The following is a 12,219-nucleotide window of genomic DNA, read 5'->3' on the forward strand; positions in this document are numbered from 1 at the left end:
GGTGTGTCAGAGGCTGTGCAGTTGGCGCAGGATAGAGCAGGGTTTAGGGCTGTTGTGCATAGGGTCGCTATGAGTCGCAAACGACTCGACGGCACGTAACAACAAACAACAACAATTACTTGGTGCTTTGCGGAATATACAGAGATGTGTGTACACAGCTGTCCAAGCTTCCTGAACTTTGCAGTGGTGTTCTAGCTTCATGCATTCTTCTTAGGTGTTCCAGACTTATGTACTTTTCACAGGTGCTCCAACAAAGGTGTTCTAATTTGTGCACTTGGTATGTGTATCCTAACCCTCTGCACTGTGCCCAGTAACTTCAGGTTTTTGCACCTGTATAGGTAGCCCAGTCTGTACACTTTGCAGAGATGATCCACATTGTCCACTTTGCAGAGATATCCCAGTCTAGTGCACAATGGGGAGATGTAACACTCTAGGCAATGTGCATAGGTGTACCAATCTGTGCATTCTCTGATGATGTCCAGTCTCACACCCTTTACACAGATGTTTCAGAATAATTAATGCACTTTGCATCAATGCCCTGGTCTTTAAACTCTGAACACGTTTTCAAGTATGCATATTTTTATGAGAATCCTATCTGAACATCACACTGATGCACCAGTTTTGTGTTCCTGTGCTGGTATCTGACCCTGTACATGTTGCAGTGGTGTGCTTCCTCTGTGCATTTTGCACATGTGCCCTTCCCTGTACACTGCACAGACATGCCAGCCTCGTGCACTTTGATCAACTGTTACAGCCTGAGCACTCAGCAAGTGTGTTTATTCCAGCTTGTGCACTTTGCAGAGCAGTCTTAGTCTGTGCACTTTGGAGAGTTGCACTTAGAACATGTGTCTCAATCTGTACCCTTGGCACAGGTGTCCCAACATTATGGATTTTTTCCACAGTTTTTAGTAGGGAAGTCAAAAGGTTATAATTCAGGTTGGCAGCAGTATACACTCAGTCAAGACAGCTTCTGAAGTGTGCCCGTGTTAGAAAGCTCTTATTCCTGCCAGTTATGACATCTGCCCCTGTAGTCCTCAAATAAACTTGGGTGAAGTCTCCTTGCTCTGGTTCCTTGAGGCAGCAGTCCGAAGGGCAGCTCTGTCTCATGTTAGGTCTCTGGTTCTCTGCTGTGGCTGCTGCTCCTGGAGGCCCTGATCTGTGGTACCGGAATCTTTGGCTCACATTTTTGGCCTCTGCATTCTCTGCTGCTTCTTTAGTGGTGGTGAGATTCTCAAGAATTGAGGATCATTTGCAGTTTTGAAAGGGTCTCAGAGTGTATTTGCACAGATATCCTTGCCTTTGTATTTCCACGTATGTCTCAGCCTCATGAACGTTAGAATGTTACAGCCTGTACACTTGCACATTTTCCTAGCCTTGTGTACTTTGCGTGAATATCCCTGCTGATTCCTTTAGCAGCAAATTTAACACAATTAGTGTAAATATTTGGTACTGTTCAGTTTGCACAGATGTCCAAGATTATGAAATTTCTAAGGCTGTTCAAACCTGCAGTTTCCAAGGTGTTCCAAACAACAGTTCTATGAGTGGTGTCTCAGTCTCATGAACTTTATACCCAAGTGTGCAGCCTGAGTACTATGGACAGGTGTCCCAGCCTGTACACATACATGGCCCAGTGGACAGAAAGCGATGCTACCAAGCCAAAGGTGGGTGATTTTTAATCCGCAGCCCTCGGGCCTGTCTTTCATTGTTTTTGTTCTGACATTCTTCTAGGTCATATAGCCCTGGTGTACAAGTTGCTATACCGTGGTCACTTGTGGTTGCTGTTGAGGCTGAACACGGACACTGATGTGTCAAATGTGTTAATGGATGGTTACCCAATGTGGACAGAGAGCAGGGAGGAGCTCCCCAATGAAAACAAGCTTGGAAGGAGGAGTGGCATCCACTTCCATAATAGCTTGCCCCCAGAAACCCTATGAACCTGGAGTGAGGATGAAAGACACCCAAGCATTGAGGACACTCCTTCATAGGGTCGCTGTGAGTTGCCTGTGACTCAACGGCACTTAACAACATAACAACTTGTACCACAACTGTGAGTAAAGTCTGTGAATCAACAATGAATATTGGCCCCAAATGATTGGTAGAAAGAGGTGCAGAAGCATCGAGGTGCCATGTCTAATCAGGCAGATACGTACTTGCTGCTATGAATATTATTGATGGGGACAGTTTCCCTTTATGAAATGGGCAAAAGTCAGACTTGACCATTACCACCCTTGTGTTGCATTGACTCCAACTTAGGCCCTACTCTCATGCACTGTGCACAAGTATCCCAGTTGGTACAATTTGCACCAAAGTCCCATCTGATGTACAATCTACAGTGGTGTCCCAGTTTGTTCAGTCTGCACTGATGTCCCTGTCTATCTAATTTTCAGTGGTGTCTCAGTGTGTTCACTTTGCTTAAGTGCCCCACTATATGAACTTTGCAGAGATGTCTCAGCTTGTACACTTTCACAGGTTTCCTAGCCTAGCCTTATGCAGTTTCTGTGTTCCAGATGCACATGGCATAAATGTTCTATAGTGATCTCTTTGTATAGGGCTCCAAATCTGTGAACTTAGAAAGGAGAATTCAGTTTGTACCTTTCCCCAAGTGTTCCAAAGTGTACTCTTGAATGGCTGTTCCTTCCTCCTGAGCTTTGCCCTGCATGTGTGCTCTGGAGGGATCTCCCAATCTGCATAGTCTTTCTGCACAGCCTCATGCACTTTGCACAGGTGTCCTAGTTTTTACATTCCGCACAGATGTTCTAGTTTGTGAACTTCATAAGAATATCTCAGGATTTTCTGCACTTTTTACAGATGCTTGTCTTGTACACTGAAATTGATGCCCCAGCCTGTATACCTTGTGGAGATGTCCTACACCTGTGCACTCTGCATGAGAGATGCTGTGTGTACACTTTTCACAGGTGTGTCAGCCTCATGTACCTTAAATAAGTGTCACAGTCTGTTCAGTTTGCACAGGAGTCCTGTTCTGTTCACACACTGTAGAGATTCCAACCCCGTGTACATTTGAGAGATGTAACATCTTGGGCAGTTTTCACTGGTGTCCCAGTGTGTGCACTATGTATTTCCCAGCCTCATGTCTCCTGTGCTTTTGCACAGATGTCTCTCTGTTTATACGCAGCACAGGTTTTCTAGTTTGTGCATTTTGTATGAGTGTCTTAGTTCTCTGCACATGTTAGCATGGGTCAACTGTGTCAGTCTTGTGCGCCTATGTGGAGGTCCTACTTTGTACACTTTGCAAAGGTGTTCTAGCCCTGTGCACTCTGCATTGAGTGTTTCAGTATGTACACTTTGCACAAGTGTGCTAGGCATACTCTCTTCTAAACCCAGTTTGTATTTCTGGTAATTCTCTGTAGATGTACTATTCCAGTTAGGTTTTTTATGATTTTCAGCAGGATTTCATTTGTGTGTGATATTAGTGATACTGTTTAATAATCTCTACACTGTTGGATCAACTTTTTGTTGAATGGGAATAAATATGGATCTCTTCCAGTCTGTTGGTCAGGTGATTGCCCTCCAGATTTCTTGGCACAATCTGTCTTATAAACACAGCAGAAATGTCCCAACTCATGAGCTTTTGTAATGTCCTATTCTCTACACTTTGAAATGTTGTTTTATTCCTGTGCACTCTGTGTTGATCCCCCAACCTGTGCATTGTACACAGGTGTTTCAATCTCTTGTATTTGAACCGGTGTCCCACCCTGTATGCTTTGCACAGGCGTTTCAGCCTTGTGTAAATTGAAGGTGTGTCTCAGTAGTGACTTTGCACAAGTATTATTCCATAGACATGTGCATAGATGTCTCAACATCATACATCTTTCCACTTGGCACAGGTGTGCCAGTCTTCATGAACTTCATAAAGGTGCCATAGCCTGTACACTTTCCACAGGTCTTTTAGCTCTGCACACTCTCCATGGGTGTTCTGTCTGTACACTTTGCACAAGTATCCTGGCCCTATGCACTCTGAACAAACATTGCAGCCTGAGAACTCAGCAAGGGTGTTTCAGCTTGTATACTTTGCAGTGCTGCTCAAGTCTGCATACTTTTGACACATGCACTTTGCATGGAGTTTCAATCTGTGCATTATGCTCATGCACTTTATCTATGCACACACACTTTGAAAGGTGTCCCAACCTTTATGCTTGGCAGAGGTGTCCCTTTATTGTGCAGTTTGAAGGAGTGCTAGAGTGCATTTGCACAGGTAATATATTTATACATGTGCTGTCATTTATGCACTTTGCTCAGCTGCCCCAGGATGTCCACTTTGCACAGGCATCCTAGTCTTGTGCACTTTGCAAGGTGGTCCCTGCCTGTACTCTTTACATAATGTAACAACCCTGTGCACTTTCCCCCAGAGGTGTCTCAAGCTGTACAATTTGTCTGGATATCCATTGTTGTCTTAACCTTTCACACTTTGAATGAATGTCTCTACTTCATAATTGTTACCTAGGTGTGCAGTCTGTGTGCTCTGGTCAAGGTGTCACAGGCACCAAACACTTCATGATTATCTCATCCTGCACACTTATCCCAGGTGTCTTAGCCTGTAAATTTCCTACATATGTTCCAATCTTTATGCCTTTGTTGGGGTCCCAATTTGTGTATTTGGCTTCCATGTCCCAGTCTCTCTCACTGCAATTGCCTCCTTGTCTCTTCATCACGTACAGGTCATCCAGTTCCATACCCTCAGCAGAGGTATCCCAGCCTGTGCAGCTTTCACAGGTGTCCCAAATGTGCACTTCCCAATAATGTCCTACCCTAATGCACTTTGCACAAGTGTCCCAGCCTTTATGTTCTGCACTAATGATGTTGTTTGTTCACTGTTTATGGTAGTCCCAGATCTCTTGTGTTTTTGCACAGACAGAAAACTCTTGCACCAAATCTCCATTCTCACTGTGGGAGTCAAAATACCAGGGTTTTATAATTTTCTTAATGCTAATAATGCTTTGAGTTCTGATGGCGTAGTCCATAGGGAATTGCATTGCTAACTCAAAAGCAGAGCTTTTCTGGTGATCTGTGTAGATCTATGTAGAACCAGTGGTTCTATGAAAGAAAGATGAGCAGTCTCTTGTGCAATTTATAGCCTCAGAAAACCTTCTGGAGGGTCAGTTATGAGCTGGTTGAGACTCCACTGGCAATGAGGTTGAGTTTTTTTTGGAATAAAGCTTTATGTCTTCATCTGTTGTCTGAAGTGAGTTCGGGAACTGTCCTATCTAAGCAAAGTTCTAAAGATATAAGAAGTTTGCTCATTCAGGATGGATTCCATTGTGAAGGCTCTGGGTCAGTGGCAACCACTTATTTGGGGACTGTGTACATGCATAGTTTCTGTGGGTGTCAGTTTGTGTCCTGTTCCAGAAGAAGGCTCTGTACTGCCTCTCAAGGAAGACCATAAAATGGTTCCAGGATGATGGACTGTGTATGCTTAAGGAATCCATTTAAGCAGGAAATGGAGAACAATTTAACAGGAATTAAGTGGTCATTGTAATAAGATGTGGGCATATTTTATTAAGGGAAAAGTTCTTACTTGTTTGTTTTTTTACCTAACACCAAACATCCTTCCTGAGATCTGGCTCCAACAACCTTGTCTCAGTAGAAGTCTTTTCTCTCTGGCCTCCTGCCTCTCAACCTTGGCCTCTCCCTGTTCTTTCAAGTGTTACAACACTCTGTTAGTTCTTCTAGTTAATGTCAGGGACACCCCTTACTCTAATTGTCAGTCTAGATCTGAATACTGGGCTCAAACTTTGGCTCAGGAGCCCACTGCTGTCTTACATCAGTCCCTGGTTCTTTGCCACCTCTGTAACTACCACTGCTGCCATCTCACCTCATGCCAGCATTCTCTATCTTTGGCTCCATCAAAGATTTCCAGTCCAAAGGACATGCTGTATGTTTGTTCTTCTTCCTCATTCCTCCTTCCTTGATTGTTTCCTTGAGAACCTCCTCAAGCCTGTTTACTTTGAAGAGATGTTCTAAACTGTGCACTTTGCACTGGCATCTCAGCCTCATGCAGTTTGCCCAGGTGACCCAAACTGTACATTTGCACCCATGTTCTAGTCTACTTTTCCTAGATGTCCCAGCATCCTACTCTTTAGAGAGGTGTACAAGCCTGTCTAATTTTCACAAAGTGTTCCAGTTTATGATTTCTATGGTGTCCTAGCCTTATGAATTTTGTACAGACATTCCAGCTTTTATGCTGCATGTGGTGTTCTAGCTTGTGCACTCTACATTGGTGTTTCAGTCTGTGCACTTTGCACAGGTGTATCAACCTCATTTACTTTGAACAAGAGCACTAAGGGTTTTCTGAACTATACACTTTGTAGTGCTTTCATAGTCCATGCATTTTGGAACTGTGTCTCTTTTTTGCACACTTTGAATGAGAGTACTAACTTATGCATTTTGCACAGATCTTTAATCTTATGTATCTAAACAGTTGTCTCTACCTGTACACTATCTACAGATGACCAAGCATCATTCATTTTGAAGGAGTGTCCCAACACTGAACTTATTTGTAGAGATACGCTGGTCTCTGCATTTAGATATGTGCCCAGTGTCACATACTTCATATAAGTGTTCTATGTACGCTATGCATAAGTGTTCTATAGTTCTGCACTTTATAGAGGTGGGATGTTTGCGCAGGGGCATATATTTGTGTACCAAACCCAAACCAATATACAAACCTGTGCCCTTTGAATTAGATGTTCCAAAAGATGCCTTTTGCAATGGTTTCCCAGCCTGTGTCATTTGCACAGGGGTTTCAGTGTCATACTGAAACTGTCACACTTTATACATGTGGCATAGGTGGTTAATTTTGTCCAGATATCGAAGAATGTGCACTTTGGAGAGATGTTTAAGCTTTTACATTTTTTTCCAGGCATCCCAATCTCATGAATGTTGTTCAAAGGTCCATCCTGTGCACTCTGGACAGGTGCCCCCACCTGTGCACACTTTACCAGCATCCCAGCCACTTGTACACTTAGCAGAGTCTTATTCTGTACATTTCCAGTATGTCCCAGTCTGTACACCTTGTATGGGTGTTCCAACCTGTGCATTTTGCATAGATGTACCAGCTTCATTTTGTCATTTTTATTACCCTCAAGGAGATGTATTGACATAGTGACTATAGTAATGGGATCAAGTATATCGGGATAAGAGGGGGCTTTTCCTTGGAAAGGGACATCAAGTGTGGAAAGGTAGAGTGTCAGAAAAAGAGCAGAAGACCATTAACCAGATGAATTGACACAGTGACTGCAGCAGTGGGCTTGAGTGTGTCAGGAATGATGAGGATGGCACAGGATAAGACTGAGTTCCTATCTTTTATTTATAGGGTCATTGAGTCATACTTGGCTTAGTGGCACATAACAATAAAACCCAGCTTTATACACTGTGTATTGATCTTCTTTATTCATTATACTCAGGTGTCCTAGCCTCACGCACCCTGTACAGATGTTATCGTTTGTGCATTTCATGTGAGTTCCCTAGTCCGCTGCACTTGACACCAATGTGTCAGCCTTGTGCACCTGACCAAGAGTCCCATCCTGTATACTTTATAGAGGGGTCTTAACCCTCATCACGAGTGTCCCAACCTGTGCACTTTGGAAAGGTATCTTAGCCTGTACATTTCCAACAAGTGCCACAGTCTATACACATTTTGTAGATGTCCCAGTCTGTGCATTTTGCATGGATGAGTATTCCAGCTTAATGAACTATGTACTAGCGCCTCTGCCTCTTCATTTTGTGAAGGTGTCCTGATGACTCGCTTCTGAATGCATGTCTCATGTTACCCACTTTTCGCATGTGCCCAAGCCTATTATTGGCTTTGGAAAGGTGTTTAAGGTCGTACACTTTGCCAGGTTTTCTGAGTGTACACTTACTTTGCATGGGTGTTGAGCAGAGATATCTTTTTTTTTTAATTTTTGTGTGAGTGTATCGTCAAATCAGATCTGACTGGTACAGGAGGAGATTGTCCCTCCTTTTTCCGGCAGAGCATCTGGTGGATTCAAACCGTGTGCCTCTGGGATTGTAGTTGCAGCTCCTTGCCACTAGGCCACCAGAGCTCCCCAGAGATATCTATTAATCTGTGCATTTCCAACAAGGATCCCAGTCTGTATACCTTTATAGGTGTGAAATTTACATACTTATAACAACCTCTGAGGAGGACCTGAAGCGCTTGCTGCAGAGGGTCAAGGACTGCAGCCTTCAGTATGGTTTGAGGCTCAATGTCAAGAAGACAAAGATTCTCACTACTGGACCAATTGGCAGCATCAGGATGGATGGTGAAGAGATTGAGGTTGTTCACAGCTTTAGTTTGCTTGGCTCCATAGTCAACAGTCTTGGCACCAGCATCCAGGAAATTATAAGGCACATTGCCATGGGAAAGTCTGCTGTTAGGGACCTCTCCAAAGTACTCAAGAGCATCGGTGTCTCTCTGGAGACTAAGGTGCATCTGATACAGGCCATGGTCTTTGCAATCACTTGCATCAGAGAGTTGGACAATGACTAGGGAGGATAGAAGGAGAATTGATGCCTTTGAGCTGTGGTGCTGGAGAAGAGTATTGAGGGTACCATGGACTGCTAGGAAAACAAACAGATTCATTTAACCCAGGAGTGGGTTAAACCAGGCTGCTCCTTGGAGGCAAGGATTCTGAGGCTCCATCTAACATACTTTGGACGTGTTGTAAGGAGGGACCAGTCCTTGGAGAAGGACATCATGCTTGGGAGGGTGGAGGGACGGCGCAGGAGGGGAAGGCCCTCTATGAGGTGGATTGATTCAGTGACTGGGGTAATCCGGATGGGTGTGTCAGAGACAGTGCGATTGGCACAGAACAGAGCAGAGTTTAGGGCTGTTGTACATAGGGTCGTTATGAGTTGTAGGCGACTCTATGGTACATAACAACAACAACATAACAACCTCATATACTATGGCCTCCTAGCCTATTTACTTTGCACAGGTATTCCAGACTGTACACTTTGTGTGCATGTCTTAGCCTGTCCACTTTTCACAGATGCCTGAGACTCATGCACTTTTCACAGATAACTGAGCTTTAACACATTGTACACGTATCTCAGTCTCATGCATTTTGTACTCCCATTCGCCTCCCACACCTGCTCAGTTTGAGTATCTAGTATCCACACATAGATTATTGGTATTACTGTTCTTGTAAGATTGTGGATATATTTACCTTTGTTGCCTTTTAACTCCTGTGCTCCTCCCAGTGTCTTCCTTCACTTTGACAATTTTGCACTGACCTTTACTTTACCGTGTATTTATATATTGCTGCTTCCTTCAGCAAGTTAATATGTGTCCACCTTCTTAGTTAGTGATTTACCCTCTCTTCCTCTTTAACTCCTGTTAATCTTTAAAGAATAACTATGTGTGTCAGCCTTTTCTTGACTGCTTATAGTAGTGATTACATAGAATATTTGTCTTTTTGTGATTGATTCATTTAACTCACTATATTGTCATCCATGCTACGAAGTTTTCAGATTCATTATTCTTTAATGTTGTACAAAATTTCCTAGTTTATCCATTCATCCTTGATGGGCATTTAGATTGGTTGGAATTTTTTTCCATTATAAATAATGTTGTGATGAACATGGGTGACATGGATCTTACTTCTCTAAGATGTATTTCTTGCAGTGTGGTTGCTGAATCATGTGATGTTTGTATTTCCTTCCACCAACAATGTGTGAGGGTTCCAGTTTTTCCACATCTTTGTCAACATTTGTTGTTTTCTCTTTGGATTTTTTTAAAATAAAAAAATAAACCAACAAACCCAAAACACCAAAATTTTGCTGTTGAAACTGGGGTGAGATGATATCTCATTGTCCTTTTTATTTATGTCTGAAGTTGTGCTGCAATCCCAAAGGCAGAGTTTGAATACCCCAGCTAGCTGCTCTGTGGGAGAAAAAAGAGCAGTCTCCTCCTGTGCGATTTACTGCCTCTGAAAAGCCACTGGAGGGTCAGCTACGTGTTGATTCTGACTCGATGGCACACAACAGTGTCTAATGTGGGAGTTCTGCGGGTCTAGTGGAAGGAAGTTGCACTGCCAATCCTAAGGCACATAGTTCAAATCCACAAGCTACTCTGAGAGAGATATATGGGCGGTCTCCTCCTCTGCACTTACTTTACAATCTCTGAAAATCCACTGGAAGGTCAGTTATGAGTGAGTTGTGACTCAGTGACACACAACAACAAAGATATCCAGTTGCTACAGCATTCTTCCTATGTTGGCTGCCTAAATGCTTGCTTTGATGAAATGTCTGTTCATATCTTCCGCCCATTTTTAAAATGGAATTGCTTTTCTTTTTGTTATTGAAGTATTAAAATTTTCCTACACATTTTAGAGATTAATTTCTTGTCCATTGTGCCATTTCCAAAATTTTCCCTCATCTGTATTTTTATTTTTGGTAAAGTCTTTTGATGTACATAAATATTTCATGTTTATGTGGTCCCAGTAGCATAGCTTATCTTCTATTGTTTGCACACTTGAACTTGTTTGATATTTATACTATGTGCTAGCGGTTTACTCCAGAGGGAGTTGTACTGCTAATCTACCATTGCTTCATGGTAGAAAGATGGGCAGTCTCCTTTTCATGTGGTTTACAGTTTCAGAAACCCCCATGGAGTTGGTTCCAACTAGATGAATTTTTGAGTTGAACAAACAGATTTGTCTTGGAAAGGGTTAAACCAGGTGGCTCCTTGGAGGCAAGGATTCTAAGGCTCCGTCTAACATACTTTGGACATGTTGTGAGGAGAGACCGGTCCTTGGAGAGGGACATCATGCTTGGGAGGGTGGAGGGACAGCACACGAGAGGAAGGCCCTCTATGAGGTGGATTGATTCAGTGACTGGGGTAATCAGGATGGGAGTGTCAGAGACAGTGCGATTGGCACAGGACAGAGCGGAGTTTAGGGCTGTTGTACATAGGGTCGCTATGAGTCGCAAGCAACTCGACGGCTCATAACAACAACAAACAATTCTAGCTCTGTGGTTTTATAAAGATTTCTAGCCTTTTGCACTTCTTGAATAATAAATTGCATAGAACTTCATGACAATGCTCCATAAAGTTTGCAAGGTAGTAAATCTTTGCAGAAGGAAACTGCTTCACCTTTCTACTGTAGAATGGGTGGTAGATTCAAACTGCTCATGTATTGATTAATAATCCAACATTAACACAGTATACCCTCATACCCTGCCTCTTTACATAGTATAAAGATAAAATTTTAAATTCTTGCCAATAATAGAAGATCTTATTTCAATAGAATGTTAATAAAAAGTAAAAAATTAAATTTTAGAAGACACTTTGGAAGAAAAAAGCTTCCTATCTTACCACTTTGAATGGCACTCATTTCCTGCCTTTCCCCTACCCGCCTTGTAAAAGACATTTTTAGAAAGGAAGAAAGAAAGAAGGAAAGAAAGAAAGAAACTGGTTTATTTCCGAATCTCATATACATTGTTTTTCACGGTGGATCTTTCCCATTTCATAGGGTCGCACATTTCCTGCTTTTTTAAATTTTTTTTATTTTCCTGGGATTTCACATTTGTTGATTTTTATTCATAATCTGTTTTTCAATACAATTTACATCCTCATCCCCATTCCCATCCTGATTATACAGATGCTAGTGGCAGAAAGGCCTGGAATAAATACATCCAAGGAAGAGGAGAAGAGGCAAAGCTGTGAAGCTACGTGCATGCACAGGTTCTAAGGGGGAGAGGGGAGAAAGTGTCTTGGGAATAAACTCAAGGTAATTAGAGGGTTTCAGCTAAAGTTTGTTCAGTCATCCTTGTCTTTTGCTCCATGTTTCAGGATGCGTGTGAACTCGATGTAATTGAAATTCCCCTTTTTGTCGATCGGAGCTTCTCTGTAGAGCTCGTCCACTTCCTCGTCTGTAAAGCGGTCCCCCATGGTGGTCAGCAGCTCTCTCAGATAGTCTTCCTGAATGGTGCCTTTTGCTTCTTCATCAAAGCAGGCAAAAGCATTTCTGATGACATCCTCTGGATCTGTCCCATTAAGCTTCTCCCCAAACATCGTGAGGAACATGGTGAAGTTGATGGGCCCTGGAGCCTCATTTATCATGGCTTCCAGGTACGCATCCGTTGGGTTCTTCCCTAGAGAGGCCAGCATATCATGCAAGTCTTCCTTGTCGATGAAGCCATCTCTGTTCTGGTCAATCATGTTGAAGGCCTCTTTGAACTCCTGAATCTGGGACTGAT

The 12,219-nt window shown here is 42.8% G+C and overlaps 1 protein-coding gene across 1 annotated transcript in view; it reads right to left on the reverse strand.

The window, feature by feature from the left end:
* Positions 1-11,779: 11,779 nt before the first annotated feature.
* The window catches only part of LOC102850961 (myosin regulatory light chain 12B-like), an 814-nt gene continuing 374 nt past the window's right edge, over positions 11,780-12,219 (reverse strand). Inside the window, exon 2 of the mRNA XM_006885077.1 lies at positions 11,780-12,214. Within this exon, the coding sequence (XP_006885139.1) occupies positions 11,780-12,214 (435 nt within the window). The remainder of the gene's footprint in view (positions 12,215-12,219) is intronic.

Source organism: Elephantulus edwardii, unplaced genomic scaffold, assembly GCF_000299155.1.
Source record: "Elephantulus edwardii isolate Elephantulus edwardi_28Jun2011 unplaced genomic scaffold, EleEdw1.0 scaffold00040, whole genome shotgun sequence".
Taxonomy (NCBI): Eukaryota; Metazoa; Chordata; class Mammalia; order Macroscelidea; family Macroscelididae; genus Elephantulus; species Elephantulus edwardii.